General features: G+C 42.2%; 1 protein-coding gene across 3 annotated transcripts in view; it reads left to right on the top strand.

Moving 5' to 3' along the window:
- Positions 1–10271, top strand: part of TMEM45B (transmembrane protein 45B) — a 36045-nt gene extending 25774 nt beyond the window's left edge. For all 3 annotated transcript variants that reach the window (XM_061592518.1, XM_061592516.1, XM_061592517.1), the window contains exons 4-6: positions 5078–5262; positions 7296–7441; positions 8170–10271. In XM_061592518.1, the coding sequence (XP_061448502.1) occupies positions 5078–5262; positions 7296–7441; positions 8170–8287 (449 nt within the window). In that variant the 3' untranslated portion in view covers positions 8288–10271. The remainder of the gene's footprint in view (positions 1–5077; positions 5263–7295; positions 7442–8169) is intronic.
- The last annotated feature ends 10112 nt before the right edge of the window (positions 10272–20383 follow it).

Below are 20383 nucleotides of genomic sequence, written 5' to 3' on the forward strand. Positions count from 1 at the left end.
ATAATTATTAACGAGATGGATTAATCGACATGTTTATTTGGAGAAAAATTGATAGATATATTTCTTAAAGAATTGAAACCTCTCTGACTTTTTGTGGAAAGAATAAAGTAATGTTTATGAGATTTGATGATTAATTAAGATAACTACTGGAGGAAAGTGATTTTATAATATGATTTAAGAGACAGGATTGTTATATATTGTAGACCTATAACTGATTTGATCTGTGACAAATGGGAAGTCAATATTTTATTTTTTTTGTTCAATTATTTTTGTTTTGTTTTTTGTCTTTGAATGTTTTATGATTTTGTTTTGTATGTTTTATGAAAATTTGAATAAAAATTATTGTAAAAAAAAAAAAACCTTGTGGTTAAGAATGTACTTATAGCCCACAGATATTTCCTTCAAACTTTAAAAAGCAGGGAAATTGGGCAGCTATAGTTAATGCATCAGGGGAGCAGGAGACCTGAGATATTGTACTGCCCTACAAATTTGTCAAAATGCAAACACAATTTGGATTGGTCTTTCACAGTCCAATCCACTTCCGGTGTAGCTTGGAAAATTTGGTAACATGTGCCTCTGAGCATATGGTGAGTGGAGGGAAGGGAGAGGAGGAGGGGAGGTTTGATCATTTGCATGCTTATTGAGTTCAGTGGGATTTACACCTGTGCAATCATGCTTAGAATAGGTGAAACTGACCTGAGGAAGGGGGAGGAAAGGGGAAGAGGGATAAGGAGGAGAAAGGGGGAGGGAAGGGAAAGAGGGGGAGGGAGGAAAGGGGAGGAAGAGGAAGGGGGAGGGGAGGGAATAGATTGGGTGGGTGGGCACTGGGTAGAGGGAAAGCTCTTTTCCTTTCCTTTCCAAAAGGAAAACATTGTTAACAGTATCATTATTTTGGGGGATTTCCCCCACCTTTTTAATCTACAGCAGACAATCAAATTTAAACCAAAGCTGTCCCTGGCCATATCCACACCAGACATTTATTCCACTTTAAACAGTCATGGCTTCCCCCAAAGAATCCTGGGAAGTGTAATTTGTTAAGGGTGCTGTACGGTTGCCAGCCTCCAGAAGTCTTCTGTATCTTTAAAAGTTGTGCAGGGGGAAGGGAGAATTCCACCTTGTGGTTTTTCCCATTACAGTGCTGCAAGAACACCTGCACTTGGCTGACTTTCTCTTCTCCTAAAGATACAGAAGCAGTCTCAGGCCCTGAACCTGGCAACTCTAGTGCTGAGAGTTGTTAGAAGAGGTCCTATTTCCTTTACAGAGCTGCAATCACCAGAAGAGGGGCTGACTCTGGCCACTGGAGCTCTGTCAGGGGAATAGGAGTCTCTCAGCACTCTTCACTAACTACACTTCCCAGGATTCTTTGGGAGAAGTCATGACTGTTTAAAGTAGAAAAAATGACTGGTATGAGTGTGGCTCCCTGATTAGCCAAGGGAAACAGCTGTTAGTCTGGCTTTTAGGACATTGATAGTTGGTTCTTACTGAGTATGCCTGCACTATCATAGACTTGCATGTTAAATTTCTTAAATTAATTAAAAATCAGCCATGCATTTTTTTTCCACTTTTAAACTGCAGAAGATGAAAGTCAGAGTATGGGGGCAAGGTCACTAATAGAATTACAGGTCCTCTGTGAACATGGCTTATTTTTAAAAAATTTCAACATAGAGACCACTGACAGAAAAAAGTCCAACAGATGTCTGTGTAGTGAAAGCAGGGAGTTCCACTCCTCCTACTTTTACTGTCCCAGGAATCAACCCCCAGCCTTGGGCAATTGATCCTAGCAAACCTGGTCTGCTAGGGTTGTGTATGCTTACACCAACCCTGCATGGTAGTACTGCCACCACCCTTCTATTGGTTAACTACTCTGGGGTGAAGGGACCCCCAGAGCCCACTGAACACCTAAGCCTCTCAGGACCAGAGGCTTGATACCCTCCTGGCCCCTTCAGAAGTCTTAAGTGAAAACGTTCCTCTAGTACACGGTAGTTTGGTCAAGTAGCCAGGACTGAATTTAGGAACTGAACCCCTTCTCTGGAATAAACACACGTTGCTTTAAAATAAGTAAAGTTTATTAAAATAAAAAAAATAAAAAAGGGATAAAGAGTACAAAAGATAAAAAGGTACATACAAATAGTTTTGAGCAGCAAATCAAATCCTAAAACCAACACCCAAAGGGGCAAGGTATATAACAAACAGTCTACACAAGGTTCTTGGCACAAAATGAAAATAATAAAACTAACTGCCTCAGCTATACTCACAAAGCCTCAGCTCTCTCTCAGTCGTTAGCGTCCTTCCCCTCAGGGACTGCCAGTCAGGAGGTATAATGGAGCCACTGCAGAGCATCACCATAAGCAAGGTGGTGCCCACAAGTGGAACACAGCCCAAAGTCCGAGGCCTCCTCTTATGGAGAAAATTCCTGCCTCAGCCGGAGACAATCAACTAATTAGCAGCTTCATCACAGGAATGATGAAATGATGTTCCCACAGCACCAGGTGCCGTTCCTCCTGGTTTCCCATAACAAGCCGAGGGAGTTTTTACGGCCTTGACGGAACCAGGCTCCTCTTGCTGATAGAGAGGTGCCAAATTGCTGCAAGCTGATACAGCTGGGCTGTAAAATCACCAGGTCACCGGGATGGAAAATATCAAAAGATTTAACTATTTACTACCAGTGACCCAGGAAAATAATTAAGGGGATCAAACTGGCATGACAGTCTGCATTTGTTTTCTCTTGTTTTAGACTTTGAACTCTAGATTCCCTCTGAGTGTTTTGTGTATCACCACAAAATCTTAGAGGGTTGTTAAGCAAGTGTTTCTAAGTTCAGGACTATACGTTCTGTAAGATTTTGTTTTGAAATGAGTTTATGGGAAGCAGCAGAATGACATGGGGTATTTTCAATTTGACATGGCAGAATGTGAAAAATCCATGCTGGCTATAGTATACAGCCACTCTCATGTCTATGTAATCTTGAGACTTTGAGTGATAATAGGTGAATATAGGAAACTGCCTCATATTGGAGTCAGAGCAGTGGTCTGCCTACACCAACTGGCAGAGACTTTCCAGAGTGTCATACAGGAATCTTTTCCTGTGCTGCTGGAGATGCCAAGGACAGAACCTTGGGCCTTTTATGAGCAAGGTATGTGCTGTACTCCTGAGCTATAGCATGGCTCTGGTTAGTCTACAAACCCAAGGACAGTGAAAGAAGAGAGAATCATCCTGTCCAAAGGTTTACAGAGAGATTATTGTGGCAGGACTCTCAGAATTTATAATATCATTGCTATATCTTCTTTTTAAATGTATATGGAGGGCCATAGGTTCCCTATCCCTACCACACACTCTTCTCACCTTTCACCACTAGTTAAAGACTTTGGATGTTATTTCAAAAACTTGGCAAAACTTGTTTAATGAGAGATAACAGGCAGTAGGATTAAAGCTGGTGTGGGGAATCTTTGGCCTTCTAGATGTTGCTAAACCAGAACTCCCATGTTTGTTGGGGCAGACAGGAGTTGTAGTTTAGCAACATCTGGAGGGACAAAGGTTCCCCACACCTGAGAAGATAACTATTTCTCAAGCCAACTCTTTTAAAAGCTATTGTCTGTCTCCAGCCTTAGTGACAGTGTTTGCACCCCCTCAACCAATTATTAATAATAGCAACATCTGTTAATCACTTTTTACCTTTCAAAATGTCTCAAGGTGACGTACAAGATAAAGTGCAACAGATAAAAATGATTAAAACCAGAAAACCTAAGACAATGTATAATACAAAATACCTAAAACTTTCCTTTGTACGCCCATCACTGAATATTGGGCAGGTGATTTGCATGAGCAAATGAAGTGAATAGGCTGACTGACAAAGCTAAAGATTATAATTTGGTTCAAGACAAGCAGCTCTTCTTACATTACCTTCTAATTAATGGCAAGGAGTTTAAAGACTCCCCATACAATCTGCCAGCTGGCTGTGCGGAATCCCTCAGGTAGTGTAATATTGGAGCTTGTTGTCATGTTACAATAATAGCTAGCAGAGGTTGTAGGACATTATCAGGTAGCATTCCTGTGTCCTGCTTTTCCCCAGAGAGCAACTAATGCCTCTCTGGGCAATCCCAGCCTTGTCTGCTTTCACCTGGCACATCCAATCCAAGCAGCAGGCTCATGGACTGCATATAATTTAGTATTCTCTGCTCATTTTCATGCGAGTCTGGGGCCTTTTTTCAAGCTTTTCTTGTATTAAGCAAGCAAATTGATCAGAGTATAAAACTAGCAGTCTCTCCTGTAACTGTTCCGTAGTATAGTGCATTCAGGCTCCATTAGAAAGTCTTTTGTGGTGTCACTTTGGACGGGGAGGGGGGAACGGCAGCAAGGAAAGAAGAAATATGAAGAGTTAAATCCACCTAGGGTTATGAAAATATGCGACAAATATTATAGGGTCTGAAGGCTCACCCCAGGTCTTTTCCCATCAGAGTTGGTACTATCCCATATTAAATTTAACCATAACCAACAAGGAAGATGCTTTAAAATATGTTCTTATAAAATATGTTCTGAGGCTGCACTAATAGTGGCATGAAGATCAGAGCAGAGATGAGCAACTTTATCCTGAAACTTGCAACAACAGGTTACAGAGGGTTCTGAAGAGGTCTCTCCAAGGTCTGAGTTCAATGGGATCCTGACAGCTTAGAGGAGACCCACTGAAACCAATGAGGATTTTAGTGATTACCAGTTTAAAGTCTAATGAATTACAATGGGTCTACTTTAAACATTACAAGATCTGAATCCAACCCACAGTCTGAATAGGCAACATGGGTGAACTCCATTGTGGCTTTCTATAAGTAATTCACATCGGTCCATTTTTCCACTGGGCCCAAGGCTTAAAACTAAATGGTGTAAGACATGCTACTGCAAACCTCTGCATTAATAAGATGCCAATTCAATGTTGTACATTTATCCCATAAACAAGACTGCAGCAAAACTTCACGTGTTCTCCTACAATTCCATATGTATGCTAGAGAAGAGATAAAAATACAATATCCTTGTGACAGTGAAATATTTGTTTTTATGCCTTTCTGAACATGTTACCTATTTCAACAGGTTTCCTCTTCTACTTCCATGTTAGCAACCGACCAATGCTGGATCAACACATCCATTCCCTGTTGCTGACTGCCATTTTTGGTGGAGCTGCCAGCACCCTAATGGAAGTTTTCCTGCGAGATAACATCATCTTGGAATTCTTCCGTGCCAGCCTTTCCCTCCTGCAAGGAACCTGGTTTTGGCAGGTTGGCCACTTTGGGGTTTTAATAAGTAGGATTGCTATTGATGATGTCCAAAAGGTTATGACACTGTGCAAAATTCCTGTCTAAAGAATTGGGCCGTACTTTCAGTATGGCGTCAAAATTGGCAAGATCAGGCCCCTGCCAGAACCCACACCCCAGGAGAGGACCTACTCACAAGAGATCCCTACACCTGCATCCCCTCTTCCCCTACTTGTTCACCAGCCTCTCACTGGCCCAAACAGTGGTGGTGATGAGAGAGAGGTGCAGTTGATGCCACTGCCTACTTACTCATTGGCTCTCTGCCTGGCAAGCAAGCAGCTCATAGAAATGATGAGAACATAGGAAGCTGCTTTATATCAAGCCAGACTACTGAGCCATTTTGCTCAGTATTGCTGACACTGGCTGGCAGCAGCTCTCTAGGGTTTCAGGCAAAGTCTTTCCCAGCCCTACCTGAAGACATCAGGAACTGAACCAGAGTACATTTGCATGCAAAGCAGTACTACTGAGCAAAGGCTCAGGAGGAAGTGGAGCAAATGGTAATGATAATGGCAAGTAAGAGGTACGCCCACAAAAGGAACAGGGCCCATGAAAGGTGTCTTGATAAGGGCCTGCCAAAACCTGGAACTGGCACCGTGTACGTTCCATGGCTCTAGATCGGGTGTGGGGAACCTTTGGCCCACCAGATGTTGCTGAACAACAATCATCCTTAGACACTGGCCATACTTGCTGGGGCTGCATGGAGTTGTAGCCCAGCAACATCTGGAAGTCCAAAAGTCCCCTACACCTGCTTTAGATTAATACAGCTGTGTAAAGTGTTTGATCCATTGTATTGGGAAGTAAAAGAAATGTACAGTATACAGATATACAACAGGAGCAGATTTAAAATAGATAATAAGGTCTTCCAGGTTGGGGTGGTTTTGCATGCAGTGATTAGCGCTATGAGGAGAGACTGAAAGAACTGGGCATGTTTAGCCCGGAGAAGAGAAGACTGAGAGGAGATATGATAGCACTCTTCAAGTACATGAAAGGTTGCCACACGGGAGGGCTGGGATCTCTTCTCGATTGTCCCAGAGTGCAAGATATGGAATAATGGGCTCAAGTTGCAGGAAGCCAGATTTTGACTGGACATCAGGAAAAACTTCCTAACTGTTAGAGTCATACGGCAATGGAACCAATTACCTAGGGAGGTAGTGGGCTCTCCAACACTGGAAACATTCAAGAGGCAGCTGGACAGCCATCTGTCGGGAATGCTTTGATTTGGATTCCTACACTGAGCAGGGGGTTGGACTTGATGGCCTTATAGGCCCCTTCCGACTCTACTATTCTATGATTTTGTGTTTTAATAAGGTTTGCTTCCAAAATTCTCCTCATCCATGTATTTGCCCACATTACAGACTTCCAAATTAACTGGTCTATTTTCCAAAATGGAACTGAAGCATTAGAAACTCATTATTACCAGATTTCCAAATGTTGTACAGTCATGGTAACTTGTACACTGTAGCATTTAATTTTATATTTCGTTTTACTCTGATTCCCTAGGCCAGTGGTTCCTAAACTGTGGTCAGTGGACCACCAATAGTCCATGGGCTTCATTCATGTGGGCCATGGTGTGTCTGTTAAGAACACTTACAATTTGAATTCTATAGAAATCTATGGAATTCAAATTGTAATACAATAAAATACAATATAAGAAATAAAAGAAGCAATAAAGTGCAATTAAAATCATGCATCATCTAGCACATCACATTACAGTTGCTACAACAGGTAGAAAAAAATCATGAAGTGGTCCACCAAGACCCTCAGCACTGTTCAAGTTGTCCGTAGGGGAAAAGGGTCGGGAACCACTGCCTTAGGCACACTACCACAATCATTGAGATATTGCTGTAATGTAGCTAGAGTAATTAAGGTGCTAATTACCATGCTTTGCACTGGGCACTTTTCAGTTACCCTGTTCAGTTTGTTCCCTGCTGCAAAGCTTCACCACTTGACGTGCCACACCTTGCATGGAAGATCATGAGTCTTTCTATTCTACCCAGATAGGTTTTGTGCTTTACTCACCTTGGGGAGGACCAGCTTGGGATGAAAATGACCACAGCAACATGATGTTCATCACTATGTGCTTCTGCTGGCATTATGCCACAAGTATGCTCATTATGGTTGTGAACTATTCTCTGGTTCATTGGTAAGTTTTCTGGGATGTTAAAATCATTGACCCCAATCGAGCTGATGTTTCATCAGCAGGTGAAAACACACCTCTTTCCAGAGTTTGGGGGAGGGGTGGAGTATTAGGCATTTGAATTTCAGTCAATGCAGTCAGTTTTAATGGCAACTGAACTCTGTATCTTGTTTTATGCCGGTTTAGTCTTATTGTTTAATGTTTTGTTTGTGTTGTGTATATATCTGCCCTGGGACCTTTGGCTGAAAGGCAGATTACGAATACTATTAATATAATATAACTAGCCAGTTCTTCAAAAGTGCCAAGTGCAGGAAATGATGACCAGAGCCTGCAGCAGATGATCTCTTTCATAATACACCCCACTCCCTCTCTATCATATTCTGGTGCAGTCTCTTCCCTCTGTGCAATGCATGTGCCTGCTGCTTCTGGTGGGCCTGGGACCTGAGCAGCAAGTTTTGAGGTGAGGGCTTTATAAGGACCAAGTGAGCAAGGACTGGCCCTTCAGATCAACTGACTGAACATTCCAAAAGCTAGTCCTGAAGCCTAGATGGCATCCTCAGAGCTCAGCCTAAGAGGCTTGCAGTGGAAACAGAGTGCTGAAGGCATCAGAATCTGAGCATGGGAGTCCCAGTTCAAGAGACACTCACCACCCAATGCCTTAGTTTCAGAATAACCTTCTTAATAGCACCAGTGTGTTGACTGATAAGAACTGTGCTTGTCTTCATTGTTCACAGCTGCACCAAGAGGTGGAAGAGAAACAATGGACTAATAGAAATTGGGCTTGGAATTCGGAAGCAGAAGCGAGAGAAAAGCTCTCACATTGCCCTGTTAAATGGATCAGATGAGGAATGAGCCATAGTGGCTGCCCTGATTGGTTTCATTCCTTTCCAGAAGACTTGAGAATCATACCTTCAAATTAACTCTGCTTTGGAGGATCAGCAAAGGCACTTCCCATGGGACGTCTGCTGTGCAGTACAAAGACATATGAGATGCAAGAAGGCTGCACTTCCTCAAATTCCTTTAAATCCTTTCAACTTGAAATGTATTGATGCTCTTGTCTCCCAGATGGTGAGAAGTTACAGGGATATAACTCTGACAGGTTTGGTTTCTTTTAGAAGGAGGTCACTCGAGACTCATTGGTGTTTTGTTATATTTGAATGTATTTACAGATATACAAGTTGAGCACAGGTGGAGGTAGACAGCTTAAACACTCCAATGGCAAAAGCACTCCTGCTGCCCTAAACCTCTAACGAGAGGTGGCTCTAGAGTACAAGCAAAATATTTTGTGAATTCCAAAATCCAAGACAGCTGATATTGTATAATGCAGGGGTGAGGAATCTGTGGCCCTCCAGATGTTGTTGAACTCCAGCACCCAGGAATTGTATTACAGCAACATCTCAAGGGTCGCATGTTCCACACTTCTGGTATAGTGGGTAGAGTGCTGGACTTGGACCAGGAAGAGCTAGATTCATATCCCTGTTGACAATTTCTCCATTTAACCTACCTCACAGGGTTGTTGTGAGTGTAAAATGGATAGCCCTGTTTATGCCATCCTGATCTGTTTGATGGAAGGACAGGATACAAATGTGATAAATAATGAATAGATTCCACTTTGAATATTAGGATTAATATCCATGTTTTATCTCTGTGGAAGTACTGCAGATTTAAGGTGCCTTCTGAAGTGTACTTATGCCTGATTTGAGATTAGTGTATCTGGGTGCCCTCTGTCTGCTTCAATTAGAGCAACAGTATTCAAAGTTTCCCAGCTTCTCTTGCCACATCAATTGTCTGCCAAGGAACCTTAGAAGAGTTGCCACATTCTACTCTGGATGCAGTATAGCAGCCTTTGCCAACCTGGTGCCCTCCAGATGTTTCAGATTACAACTCCCATCACCCTGACAATTGGCCATGTTGGCTGCAGCCAACAGGAGTTAGGAGTCCAAAACAGCTGGAGGGCATTAGGTTGGGGATGACTTTAGTAGAGGTTCAGGGGAACAGTCTAGAGTACATGATTAATATGGAATTCCCTCCAGGACACTTGGCCCTCATGACCATTCCACATAAACTAAGAGTGCACCCTGGACCATATTCAGTACTCTCCTGTGGCTAAACACAGGGAGACAATAGTGGTGAGCAAGAACAAGCTGTTTTTCAATAAACTTTGTCTACTGTTCATTATTTTCTCTTATTAAGGGACCCCAGGAATTCCTGAGACACATTTTGAAATCACTACTGTGGGGAATAAGATTCAGAAAGACGGATGAAGCTATACACGCTGTATACTGCAATGTTGTATAGCTTTTCTGTTTTGTTTTGTTTTTTCATTGTTCTTATCTATTATGCAGTAAAATATCTTTTTTTAAAAAAACAAGAAAGACACATGAAGATGGAAAGTTCATTGCTAGAATAGATTAAAGTGGTTTCCCTCCCCTAGTGCCCTCTAGATGTTTTATACATGGCAAGTGATCATGGATGATGCGAGTTGTAGTCAAAAACATCAGGAGGACACCAGGCTGAAGAAGGGCTGCACTAAACATTTCACATTACTGTCTGACTATTGCAGATTACAGAAATTTGGCACTAAACATGTCAATCCACAAGAGTGTCTTGTATTTAAAAAGCATACTATGCAAATGTTTTAAACAGCAGTGTAAAATAAAAGTTCCCCTGAATGTAATGTCTGTTTGATAACAAAGGTGCGAGTTTGCTATGTGTTTCAATATTATCAGCCAAAAATTTAGCTGTTTCTTCTGTGATGTAAGGCCTGCTATCTTCTAAAAGAAAATTGAAATAAAAAAACCTTCCTGAGTGACGTCCAAGCAGTGTTCAAATAAGCACTTCATGTAAGCCACTGCAATAATTATGCTGGGGAAAAAATGTGAACCAAATTTTCTTTTTCCTCTGGCCTATACAGACATTCTGCAGAAAGAATTCTAGCTGTTCTATCTCATCAATAGAGCAGACTGTAAGATACAAACTGAGTGAAAAAGCTCAGCTAGATCCTGCCACTGCTGAGTTTAGTAAATAAGATATGTCTTCTCTTAATCTTCTCTTTAGCAGGTTAAACATATCCAGCTCTTTCAACCATTCCTCAAATAACTTGGACTCCAGACCCCCTTCACCATCCTGATTGCCCTCAAATCCTCAGCTTCCCCGATCCCAATTTTATCAGCTATGTGATTTATTTCAGCTGTTTTATCAGATTATCTGAGAGCAAATCATTTCTTTTTAAGGCAATTGCCATGAGCTCTGTTTCCCCCCTCTGTTTATAACCAGCCACATTTTTATATGCATAATCTGTATTCATAGAACATCCTTTGAGCAGCCATCTTTCTTAGCGTGAATACAGCAAGTAGGCACTGATGCATGAGTTGTGGGGGGAATTAATGCAAAATCCTGTCATACTGTTACAGGAGCTTGCCAAAATTTCCTTTAACAAACTGATGGACAATCATGCTGTCTTTGTCCTCTGGGATGCTTATTTAATAACCAACAGAGATCCTATAATGGAGGGAATGATGCGTGCATGGCTTCATGGGTCAAACGCTATGTAGACCCTCCTTGTTCCTAAGGGTGCCTTTTGTCCAATCATAGGAAAGAAAGAGTAGAGGAGCATTCTTTATCCCACCCCTGCATGAAAGCTTAGAGCAGGAGGTAGGAATGGAGTGAGATCTCTTTACCAATCAAGCATTTCCCCTGATACTTCTCTGTATTGGAGAAATATAAGGCTTAATACAGGGAAGGACAGACTGCAGCAGGATCTACTTTGTTTTATGCTGTTTTATTTATTTATTACATTTATATCCTACCCTTCCTCCCTGAAGGAGGCCAGGGTGGCAAACAAACAACAAAACACTAAAAGCATCTATAAAACATCTTTAAAGCAAAACAACTTAAAAAAAAAACTTTGAAAACATCTTAAAAACAATTCCAACACTGGCATAAGGTTTCTATAGAACCTTCTAAGATCCACCAGCTGCAGCCTGATGCAAAAGATATACACTCAGAATTAAGGAATTCTGAGCTCAAGAAATGTGTTTGGAGTACCAGAGCTGAACTGGATTCATAGTAGTCCTTCAATGCAAAAATCCACTCCTAGTTATCCCCCGCCCAGCTTTCTTAATTGTATTAGTATAATTTTGGGGAGTTGTTTTGTTGTTACTATTGTTTATCAGTTGCAAGTCAGAAATCTTTGCCAATCAAATCACTCAGAGATCTGACAGGTCTATCTTCTGCCCCCATGCTCTGTTTGTTTATTTTAAAATATTGCTATTCTGATGTAACAAATGCAACACGAGTTCTCCTGATGCAAAAATCAAACGTCCAAAAGAGGGCAGCAGAAATAGAGAGGATGGCATAGCACAAGAATCTTCTTCATTCTTTTCAGACCCTTGGTTTTACCTTAACATACATACCCATCTCTTGCTCTCACTCTCGCACTCTCACCCGTTTCCCCCGTTCTTGTCTCTTCTTCCTCCCATACCATATTTCCCTTTTGTCTCTTTCCCAATCTTTCTCCTGAAACCAAACAAGAACAGTGCAGTGGTGCCTCAGTCTGGACTGGAGCAATCTACTGCAGGCAAAGCCTGACCAACCAGGTGAACACCAATGATGTACAATTTCAATTACTACAAGGGCATAATCAAATAAGGGTTACCAACTGACCAGGGTTCTTATGTTTCAGGCCAGTTGGTAGAAATCAAGGGGGGAAGGCCAGGTTCCACCATCACCACCTTGAATGTTTGTTTCACCTTTTATGACATTTTGTCTTGAAAAAAGGTAGAACTACTATTGCACTGGCCTCTGCCACCAGACCCATCCAAAACGTCAGTGGTCTACCTCTGGGCCCACCCAAACGTGGTGGTGGGGGAGAGATGCTACACCCTTCCCCAAGAATTATTCTGTTCTCTACCTCTAGGCTCTATCCAAATACTAGAATTTATTATTACAAGAGTTGGCATCCCTAAACCAGAGGGACTTTGCATTGATCATCCCCCTCTCTTTGGAGCCCCTGGATCCAAAGTAGTTCTGTTCTACCAACACCAACAACACCTGAACAGGGGTGGGTGGGAAGTATGCCTGCCCTGGTACTGAATGATACTTTCATTGAACAAAAACTATAACAAGTCAAGCTTTGGGTTATTTGGTCTACTACAGACTGGAAACATCATACAGTTTAGGATGGGAATAGCCAACATGGTACCCTCTAGATATTGTTGGACTCCATCTCCCAACAGTCCCAGCAGCATGGCCAATGGTCAGAGGTGATGGGAGCTCGAGTCCAACAGCATCTAGAGGGCACCATGGTTGGCTACCCTTTGTGTAGGGTTATCAAGACAACCATGGGGCATATATCTTGCCATAGGGGTCTTGATGATCTTACACTCTGTGTGGGTGTGCCTTTTAATAAGAATATAACAAAATCCATAAACAATCAGAAATTGTTAAAAATGCAGGCAGTTTTTGTCTCAGAATTCATATTCTTTTTCATCATTGTGACCCAGCGTTGCTGACTACCGCAAGGAACTTGGCTATATTGTCTGTGACCTTAGGGTTAGGGTCGTCTGCCATTAAAACAGACACAGAATTCATCTGAGTACTGTTTAATTGTAAATAAAACCTCTAAGTGGTTTACAAAGAATATAAAATATGCATTAAAATTAATAATATACGAACATAAGAATTGTCATAATTGCCAGTAAAGTTTAAAACAGCTATAACAAGGAAAGAGAAAGACTGGCATCATCTGACCTTTTCAGTCTCTTAATAAATGTAGAGATGCATGAAATAGTTCTCCGTTTATTTACATTTTCTTAATCTGCATTTTGTTGTGTCATAGAGACAAGAAAAGCCACGCCTCATTAAGAAGCCAAAATTATTTTCTTTTTCTCTTCTGAAATGCTGGCAGCATATTTTCCCATTGAAGACTCTGTACTTTAAATGCTGTTCAATCTGTTTTGCTTCCTATAAAATTATGATCTACCAAGGTGGGTGGTTCCCATTGGTATTCTGTTATAGCTTTGTATTCCGGATGTGAGTAACCTGACACTTAAAGGACGGAAAGCTGCAACTGTTGTTTAATTCTAGAAGTGATGCAATCGGAAAGATTTCCAAACGTCTCAGTCAGCATCAGCATGCTGAAACAGATCAATATACTAAATAATACTTTCAAATAAAATAGTTAAATTACTCTTGCTTCCTCAAAACACAAAAGTATGAAAAGCAATTATTTTAGCTTTTTACAAGGACTTCATTGTAATTTCTTATTTTTTATACTCCTTTATTACAAGGTTCTTTAAACTTAGAGCTACCCCAAATATTCTCTTCTTTCTACTCTCAGAGAGAAACCAGACATTTTGGTGGGATACATGCCGATAAGCTTCTTGAAAAGCAATTAAATTATGTAGATATTCATAATTTTTCAATTCCACATTGCTTTTTCTCCTTTCCTTGATGAATCACATCACACTGGCGATTCTATCCCATCAGCAATCATGTTGTGGACTGGATGACATTATACAACTATGTAGTCAATTAGATTTGGTTGGGATATCACCCTTGGAAATGGAAATGTTAGGGCAAATGGGGGTGTGACAAAAGGGTTCAAGCACAACAACCCTCCTGCAAGGTGGAACAGGCTACAAACCACCCTTTGTTTCTAATTCCAAGATAGAATGCTACCATCTGCATCTTTTTAACCTGTGGCTTGAACTCACCAGCAATTCTGGCTTATGATTTCGGCTTCTGGAGAAGGGCAGCCCTTTTCACAGGACTGCCTTGAAACTCCAGTGTGTCCACCAAGTGACCTAGGCTGGGGTGAGTAAAACTAATCCAGGCTATATGGAAGAACCTAATCAACTCCAGAGTTCCAATTAAGTATATTTATTTAAGAATGAAGACAGAGGGATTCAGAAATAGAAAATTACTATTAAAAGGAAATTAAGCATAGCAGTAACTAGCTAACTTTTCCCATATCTAGAAATCTAAGAACAACTTACATTTCAAAGCAGCTTATAGACAAACAAATGGAGCATGTCCTGGGTTTCCATGAATGAAAATTTATTATTATTATTATTATTTATTTATTCATTCATTCATTCGTTTGTTCATTTATACCCCGCGTTCCGGCCAAAGGTCCTCAAGGCAGCTTACAAAAAAACACAAATATAAAAATACAATAAAATAATCAATAAAATAATACAATTTACAAAATACAATTTACAAAAGTTAAATGACTGCTTGGTGTAGTGGTTAAGGTGCTGGACTATGACCTGGGAGACCAGGGTTTGAATCCTCACACAGCCATGAATCTTACTGGGTGACCTTGGGCCAGTCACTGCCTCTCAGCCTCATGAAGACCCTATTCATAGGGTCGCCATAAGTCGGGATCGACTTGAAGGCAGTCCATTTCCATTTCAATAAGTAAAAATAATAAGTACAACATGGAACATAATCCCAGAGAGCCAAGAAATAACACACCAGGAGTCAAGCTGATATGAAAATCAGAAAGAATTAGACAGTCGTCAGTATTTCTATGAAGAGTGGAGATTTAAATTCAAATGCTCCAATCAGAAATGACCATGCATTGTGTCCAGTTAAGTCCTACCCAGAGTATACTCATTGAAATTTATGAACCTAAATTAGTCATGTCTTTTAACTTCAATGGGTCTACTCTGAGAAGGAATCGCACTGAATCCCACTCCATGCTTTCAGGTGTGTCCTGCATGCGACTTAGCCTGCAATCTTAACCATGTCTACTTAGACCTAGGTCCCACTGAAGACAGTGGGGCTTACTCCCAGGTAAGTGGGGTTTAAGAGTGCAGCCTAAGTTAGCAATTGTCTAAGTCAGGGGTGGAGAACCTTTGGCCCTCCAGATATTGCTGAACAACAATTCCCACCAGCTCCAGCAAGCATGGCCAATGGCCACGGATGATGGGAGGAAGTTCAGCAACATCTGGAGAGCAAAAGGTTCCCACATTTAGGATAAGTCATGGGCGGGGTGTGGAATGATGCAGACTGTGGTGCCAGCAGATGTCTGGGCCACCCTAGGCATGGGGGTGGGATCAGAGGTCTGCTATAGAAAGGGAGGGGGTAGCTTTCCATCCTAGAGAGTAATAACCAAGCAAGTTAGCAAGCTCTGCTAGGAAACTGCTGGAAAGGACCAACTTCTTTGGCAATGACAGACATGTCCATTTAGCCCACCGGTTGCGAGCCAACCATTCCAAAACTAAAATAATGATTTGTGGGAAGCATAAGAAAGCAAAATCAACCTGGACCCTAAATGGGCAACCACTACACCAGGTCCACACCTTTAAATATTTAGGTATAAATTTCAGTGACCAACTCTCATGGAGACCACAGTTGGAGGCTACCAAAGTAGTGGGCGCCAGAGTGACTGGCCAAATAAGAAGGTTTTTCTATACCCGTAGGGGTCAGCTGATTGACCCAATGCTGAAAATCTATAGGGCCAAAGTCCTACTGAAAATCCTGTACAGGTCAGAGCTTTGGGGTAGTTCACTTAAATCCAGGCTTGAGTCACTACAAAATGTATTCATGAAACAGATTTTGGGGCTCCCTTGAGGTACACCTGCTGCCCACTTAAGAGCCGAACTAGGCCTCCTCTCATTGTCAGCCAAAATCGATCTGGCCCATTTAAGGTATTGGAGGAAAATCTGTATCATGGAGGACACCTCCCTCACAAAGCTCTGCTGGCAAGAGCAACTTTGGATTGGGGGCTGGGCTCAAGGGGGTCAGGCAATACTGGAAATTTATGACCTCCCCCAAAAGAAACTCATAGGCTTCAACTCATCTGAGCTCAGTAACTGGGTGTTCAATTATGATGCGAACCAAGACAGGACAACGATAGCTGTGGCCCGTTCCTCATCCTGGTTCCCTCGCTTTAAACCCAACCACGCTAAATCACGGTACTTTGACACCCTGACATGCCCCTCTCTACGAAGAGCATTCACGGAACTCAGATTCCAAACAATGCCCACGGCCTATTTGGAAGGCAAGTATCTGGGGACCCCGATCGAGGAGCGCTACTGCGTCCTTGGTTGTAATGTGCCGGAAGACTTAGTGCATTATATGTTTACCTGTCCCTTATATTCGAACCCCAGACACAAATTCTTAGCGCCTCTGATTAGCCCCAGAGTAAGGACACGTGGCAACCTGGTAGTTGAGCTCCTGGCTGACAACCATATACAGGTCACTATGGCGGTGGCAAACTTTGCTCTAGCTGCAAAAAAGCTAAGAGCAAACTATGTACAAGCCCAGTGAGCATAAATTTGACATGAGCACGTGTTTGAAGTTGTTTTAAGCTGTATGGTTTTAATTGTTTGTTTTACACTGTGCAATGGCCTATGGCTAAAAGCAAATAAAGTGATTTGATTTGATTTGACATGTCCATTTTGTAGAGCTCCATTTAAACTATGCCATTTTGTACACAACTAAATATGCATCCAGAACAGGATTTGTGTATTTTGGTTTTGACTAAGGCTGGGGGAGAAATTTGATTCAGTTCACGTTTATAGTCAAACCTACCTAATCTGCACTATCCAATACAATACAAGAGCCAAACACAGCCATTCTTCAAAATTCACCCTTCTCCAAAATTTGTAATAAATTTCTCCAGCCAAGAATACATATACTAGGGCAAAATGTGCATAAAAATGCATATATTAGTGCAGAGGTGGCCAAAATAGTGGTGCCCTCCAGACATTTTCGACAACTCCCTTCAGCCCAGCCAGTATTGCAGTCCAAAACATCTGGAGGGCACCACATTGGCTACCCCTGTGTTAGTGAAACTAAGATACAGAAAAGCATTGTATTAGGGATGACTGCTTTGCAAAAATATGCACTTTAGGAGAAATTCATGCTGATGAATTTTCATGATTTAGAAAAAACATTCACAAACTGATGTAGAAATATTATTAAGTAAATAATACCACACAAATGGAAATGGATTTGGCAAAATGTACCTCAATTAGCATACAGTACAAAATTGAAAAAAAGATTTTCAAATTCCCACTCCACTAGTATCTGACTCTGGCATGACTATCCTGTATATATATAGTCCCTGCATAAAAACCTTTTGGGAAGTCATCATGAATGAAATGGATATAGATTACCACTAGACCCAGTAAATTTATTACTTGGTTTTGTCAAGGACTTAGTTTTGTTGGAAGATTGGGAAATGGTGATCCATTTGCTCACTGCTGCTAGAATGCTTAATTTTCTTTTAATAGTAATTTTCTATTTCTGAATCCCTCTGTTTGTTTAAGTTTATATTATTTTAAGTTAGTGATTTTTAGAATTATTCTGTGAAATTGAGCGATGTAACACAGCTCAGATACAGATTTCTCCTTGTTCCATTTTGTATATGCAATAATATCTGTAACTTTGTACAACCTTCAATAAAATATTTTTTGGAGAAAAAAGAACATATTATAAGACACCATTTAAAATATTCTAAAATACAGCAAAAGACTTAAAGGTCTGTCCTCCTTAACCACATTCTGTAGACAAGGTTAACCATAATCTCAGGTTCCAAAGGCTCCCCAAGCCAAACCTTGGCTTAGCTGCCATCCTGCCCTGATTTAAAAAGCTGGGGCAGGGGGTGCAAAGTGGGTACAACCTCCTCTCCAGGTGCCAGAACATCTGTGCAGTCAAAGCAAGCCATACTTTGTTTTACTGTGATGTGCAAACCAGATCGCTCAGTCTTTGCCAGTTTGGAACTGCCTTTGCAAAATGGCAATTTCTGTTTCACCTCCAAAAATGCTTCTATTGTTTTACACACACACACACACACACACCAACGGACACAGTGCACAGTGTACATCATCTGTAGCATGGGGGGGGAGGAAAGGTATGCCCCCTTCCTTCAATGATTCTCACATTCCAGGGTTCCTGTTCCAAAAGACTATTCCCTGAAACATCCTGGGCCATGAGCAAGCAGTTTGCCTGACAAAGGCAAGAATGGCTGGCATCAAAACAATACAATTAAAAACAAACCAAGTACATGACATAATAAAATGAGCAACAATAACAGCAGCCATTTCAAAGCAGCCATATCCCTTAAATTGGAAAGACTACACATTGAAAACCTAGTGAAATAGAAATATCTTCAACAGATGACTAAAAACAGATTAAGAGGGAGCCAAGGTGAAAGGCAGCTGTGCTTAAATGACATTGAGGTCCATTACTCCTTGGACTGTGCAGTGCAATCCTATGTATCTTCATTCAGCTCAGAATTCCTTCTGTGTTCGGTGAGATACTTCCAAGGGTGAGTAGGTTTGCAGCCGTAGTTCCATTGATTTAGTTGGGATTTAAACATGCCTAATTTTCATAGATTATTGCAGATTAGCAGAGTCGGCATAACACTGCAGTGGGCCCTCAGCAGGGGCACAGCACGCTGGCATGTTAATGCGGCAACATGGAAGTGGTCAGCTGGGCCTATTTTAAGCCCATGCCGGTCGCGGGAGAGTGCAGGGGCATCACTAGGGTGGTGCGGCAGGTGCGGGCTGCACTGGGTGACACCACCAGATGGGGGTGACACCCAGAGCTGCCCCCCCCCAGGCACCGCCTAGGTACCAACAAGAGCCTTTGCGTGGCGCGCTGGCTGCCTTCCTCGGCTGATAGAAGGTGGAAGTGGCGGCAGCGAGGCGGCGGCGCGCTCCTGGGCCCTGTCATTCAGCCGCACGCTCCTAGAGGCCGCACGCGCGCTGCGCACGCACGATCACTCACAATCTCAGAGAGAAGGTGCTGCGGGCTGCACTGGGTGACACCAACCCTAGTGATGCCACTGGAGGGGTGTTGCCTGCTTGGATATCCACGCCAGCATTGTGTTGTGGGGTGTGACCCTATGTTAGCATTGACCATGGAGTGGGAGCTACATCTACCCATCCCCAGCAGCAGGGCCCCTCATAGCCACAGGGGCCCTTGGCCAGTGTCCAACCTGGCTGCCCTCTGGCACCAGGCCTGCAGATTAGTGTCCTGTGTACATCTACTCAGAAGTAAGTCCCACTGAGTTCAACAGGACTGATTTCCATGCATACAATTGCAGACTTAGAGCAGAGGAGACAGATGAAGGCAGATGATATTTTGAACTACAATTCCCATCAGCCCCAGCCAATGGTCAAGGGGTCATAGGAGCTGTAGTCCAAACATCTGGAAGCCACCTGGTTGGGGAAGTCTAATCTAAATGAACCAATGGACTGACTCAGCCCTGCTACCTGAGAAAATTTAGAGGAGATAATGTGGGTTGAACATGGTGCTAGCCAAGGGTAGAGAGACACTCTCTGTTCTACCGGTTCCAGTGCATCTCCTCCTCACTTTTCTGAAAACGGGGACACATGACGCTAGTCAAACCCCACCCTTTTTTACTTGAAAACCTGGTGGGATCAGCTTGAGTGCATTTTTAAAAAATTATCTTCAAAGCGATTTCCAACTGATTGGCAGAACAGCCCATGCCCCCTCTAGGTGTGGCCAATGGAAACCCTTTGCTGTAGGAGACTCATGTGCTCAGTGCCAAAATCACTTAAGCAACACAGAGTCCAGAGAGAAAAGTCCTGGTAACACTTTACTGAGCAAACTGAACAAAAACACTGTATGAGGAGGAAAAAACCAGCTCTGAGGGGCATAGACTTGCAGGAGGCTGAGCTGATGAGAACCGCATCAGAGCCATGTTCGTTTTCCAGGATGCTGCTGCCACTCCTGTGGGTTACCTGGCATGTGACATGTCAAAGGAAACCATCCAAAGGAATGTTTAGGTGACTGAATGATTGGAATTTGACTGGTCTCCTGAACACTTTACTAAGCAACTTCCAAAAGGTACCTCTAATTATGAAAGTGTGCCAACTGGTTTAAAGGATGTTTAGGGTGGAGAACTCAGCAGGACAGCACCCTCCCTGCTCTGCTCCTCCCCTTTCCTGTGAATTACTCCTCCAT

This window comes from Rhineura floridana, chromosome 12 (assembly GCF_030035675.1).
Source record: "Rhineura floridana isolate rRhiFlo1 chromosome 12, rRhiFlo1.hap2, whole genome shotgun sequence".
Taxonomy (NCBI): domain Eukaryota; kingdom Metazoa; phylum Chordata; class Lepidosauria; order Squamata; family Rhineuridae; genus Rhineura; species Rhineura floridana.